General features: G+C 65.0%; 1 protein-coding gene across 1 annotated transcript; it reads right to left on the minus strand.

The window, feature by feature from the left end:
- Positions 1-777: 777 nt before the first annotated feature.
- Positions 778-3,520, minus strand: MNEG_15023 (hypothetical protein; the record flags this gene model as incomplete). Its single annotated transcript, XM_014036506.1, has 8 exons — positions 778-997; positions 1,201-1,324; positions 1,826-1,916; positions 2,191-2,226; positions 2,432-2,485; positions 2,703-2,799; positions 3,079-3,150; positions 3,426-3,520. The coding sequence occupies 8 exons, from the start codon at positions 3,518-3,520 to the stop codon at positions 778-780; spliced, it is 789 nt and encodes a 262-aa protein (XP_013891960.1).
- Positions 3,521-3,734: the final 214 nt, after the last annotated feature.

Genomic DNA, 3,734 nt, shown 5'->3' on the forward strand with positions numbered 1-3,734 from the left:
AGCATGCGGTCCCCGCTCCCCGCCGCCGCCCCGCCTGCCCCGTCCGCCTCCAGCCCGGCCGCCCCTCCTCCTCCTCCACCTCCGCCGCCGCCGCCGCCGCCGCCGCCATTGCTACTGCTGCTGCTGCTACTGCTGCTGCTGCTGCTGCCGCCCCGGGCGCCCGTGAGGAAGGAGTGCTCTAGCTGCTCCCCGCGCCGCGCCAGGCAGAGGCTCATGACGGGGCCGCAGAGGTCGCTGGGGACGATTATGGTGGCCAGCACAGTCGGCTCGTGTACCGCCATGACCTGGCGTACCGCATGATAATGGATGGGTGGCGGATTTAGGGTGGTTCCCTTTGGGTTGAGGGTGGGTTCCTGGCCCCTTTGCGAGACGTTCTTGATCCAAGGGTTGTCGAGAACAGAGAATGATGTGTCAATGTGAAGGCCGTCAGGAGCAAAGGTGGGCGCGCTTTCTGGTGGTGGGGCGAAGAAAACCGGCTCGTGCTATCAGCTGTGGAGAAGGAGGGGGAGTACAGGAAGACCCAGTAAGGCGGGTGTGGTGTGGGGGCCCCAAACGGCGGTGACCGCTCCAGATCGTGTTGAGTCGAGGGGTCGCCTGCAGGGGGCAGCTGCGTAGCTCAGCCGATGTCCGCCCACCTCACCCGTGCACCAGCCACACTCACCTGCCGCGCCGCGCGCCACCACTCGATACACGCAAGCCTGCCACACAACCAAACCCAAACCCCACTTATGACCGCATCCCTTTGCGGCAAAGCGTGGTTTAGACAACATAGTGTGGTCAGCGTGCAGCTAGCCTACGAATCCGAAATGCTGAGCTGCAGCGCGCCTTGCCACTCTTGGGGTAGGCCGCCGGCGACTCCAGCCGCAGCCGCCCCTCCTGCCCCGCCACCTCCAGCTCGTAGGGCACGGTGGGCGGCGTGCTGACGACCGCTGCGCCGTGCTCCTGGTCCAAGCGCTGCAGGAAGACCTCGCAGTGCAGCGGGCCCAGGAAGCCGCACCTGGTGGTTGAAAGCAAAAGGGATGCCGGCGTGGTTGTTTTGAAGGGGCGGGGTGGGGCTCGTGGGTGTTTCACGGCAGAGATGCGAGCAGGTGGGGGCAAAGGGGCTTCGCCCCCCCCCCCCATGCCTCTTCTGTCACCGTCGGCGCCCTCCCCCCCCCACAGACCCCACTGTGATCGTTTTGGACCCGTCCGACAGCGCACCTGAACCCCGCCCCGAGCGCGTCGCTGTTCTCCTTCTTGACTGTCACGCTGGCGTCGTTGAGTGTGAGTCGCTCTATGGCGTCAGCCAGGTCCTCGTAGTCATCCGATGACGCCGGGTACAGGCCTTTGAGGGTTACGGGGGGCAAGGGTGGGGGGAGAGGGTGGTGGGTAGGGAAAGAGGTCGCGTGTTCGGTTGGGCAAGAAAAGGCGTGGACGCAGGTGCGTGGACACGTGCGTGCGTGTGTGCGTGTGTGGGTGCGTGCGTGTGTGCGTGTGCGTGCGCGCGCGCGTGTGTGTGTGTGTGTGTGTGTGTGTGTCAGTGCTATCATATGTATGTGCAGGTGTTGGATCATTGTAAACACGTGTTTTGTGGCGTGTTCTGCACATCAGGAGTCAGCGAGTCCCCGTCCCTCCGTTCACTGGAGGGACGGGATTGTCGCGCCGAGCGCGAGCAGGCTTTGTGGCAACACCGCATCAGGCCGTCCCGCACCAAGCTGCCCCTGCTGTGAGCCCTGCGGCTCAACAAGGCGACGCGCAGACGCGACAGACGCGGGTGCCCCAGCCTTAAGCGCCTGTCGCACGCCAAGGATACGGCGCCGCGATGCCGGCCGCCGCGCCCACCCACCTGCAAACACCATGGGCCGCACTGGCTTGAAGCCAGGGAGCGGCTCCGCGGGACGCCCCCGCGCGTGCCAGGTGTCCCCCACGCGGGCCGCCTGGGTGAGACAGGCGGCAGCCGGGACGTGGCCGGGGGCGGGGGGCGATAGAGTAGGAAGCGGAACGGGTAGAGGGAGCCGTGCACGACGAGCGTGGATTGGTGGTCACTGCCGTATGATTGCCGTATGTTGTGCAACCCCGGAAGTATGGTCTGCCCTAAACCCAAAAGGACGGGAACGGGCGGCCCCAAGACAGGCGGCCCGCCGCGACGCCCTGCACGCCCGCGCGACACCCCGCGGCGCCCCGCGGCCCCGCCGTCACCCGGTGACCCACCTTGACTTCCTTCATGCCGGTGATGACGTAACCCACCTGACACAGGGGGTGGTGGGGAGCGACGAGAGATTATGCTAGAGTGGGTTAGTTTAGCGTAGATTGTGTTGAAATGCGGCGTGAGCTTCTGAAGGGAAATTAATACGACATGCGCCGCTTGCTTGCTTTCCTGCCTGAAGGCGACGCGGCTCACGGGTTAGCAACAACAACAGGCGACCGATAAGAATGGGGAGGGAGCGCCCACCTGCCCGGTCAGCAGGGCGCCTGTCGGGTGCGGCTCCGGCGCGAGCACGCCAACCTGCACAAACTCCGGTGGGCGACCCGGACGGCAGGTGCTATAAATGGGTGGGGAGGGCCCTGGAAGCCACATAAACTTGCAAGAAGGGCCCTCGCCTTGCGCTAACAGATTTGCAGCATGCATTTCAGAGCCGTCCCCGCGGCGACGGCCTGCCAGCAATGCCAGATCGTGCTGCGCGGCAGATCGCATCAGATCACGCGAGATCAAGCCAGATCACCTCGTTCGCGTCGTACTCCTGCCCCGTCGCCGCCGACACCAGCCGGTCGCCGGCTGACAGCGCGCCGTCCACCACCGCCACCAGGCACACGACCCCCCTGGGAGCGACCCAGCCAGCGGTGTGATGATTTGAATTTGAAATGACGTCACCGCCGCCTCATGACTCACCAACTGATTCAGCACACATAGATTATTGCATCGAAGGCCGCGCAGCACGGCGCAGGCGCGAATGAAATCAAATTGCAATCCTATGACGGAGATGCCGCAATAACAGCCTCTTTTGACGCAATGCAGCGCGAGCATGTCCGGATGAGACACAAATGTGGAACCTGAAACATGAAACCTGAACCCCCAAACCCCTCAACCCTCGCCTGTACTCGTTGTGGAAGGCGTCAAACAGCAGCGCCCTGAAGGGGCGCGCCGCGGACCCCTGGGGCGGAGGGATCCTCCTGTGAGGCGCGGCAGGCGGGGTCACACCGTACAGCACGCGCGTCAGCAGTGGCGGCGCGTGATGGGTGCTAGACACCCACGTGCGGTCGGGGGCCCGGGGCCCGCCGCGCTGCTGCTCCGCAGGCGGCGGGGTTCACAGCAGGCGACCAGGCTTGTGGGGCGGGGTCCAGTCAAAAGGCAGCAAGCAGCTCCGCTGTGGGGCGACCCCCCATTCGGTCAAAGCAGAGACTGGCAGGCGCAGACAGGCGCCTGCCCGGCTGCTCCCGCCACGCACTCGATGATCGCGGGCAGCAGCTTATCCAGCCCCGCCCCCGTCTTGGCGGAAACTGCCACCGCGTGGGACGGGTCGATGTCGAAGGCGGTCGCCATCTGGGCGGCAATCGCGGCGGGGTCTGCGGCGGGCAGGTCTGTTTTGTTGAGGACGGGCAGCAGGGCGAGGTCCTGTTCAAACGCCAGATAGAAGTTCGCCACAGTCTGCGGTTTGAATGGTTGTTCGGGTGCGTGTTGTCGTAACAGTCAGGGTGACGCTGGCTTTGATTTGGTTCGGTTGGATTGTGCTGGGTTGAATTGATTTGGGGTGGGG

Source organism: Monoraphidium neglectum (genome assembly GCF_000611645.1).
Source record: "Monoraphidium neglectum strain SAG 48.87 unplaced genomic scaffold scaffold04962, whole genome shotgun sequence".
Classification (NCBI taxonomy): domain Eukaryota; kingdom Viridiplantae; phylum Chlorophyta; class Chlorophyceae; order Sphaeropleales; family Selenastraceae; genus Monoraphidium; species Monoraphidium neglectum.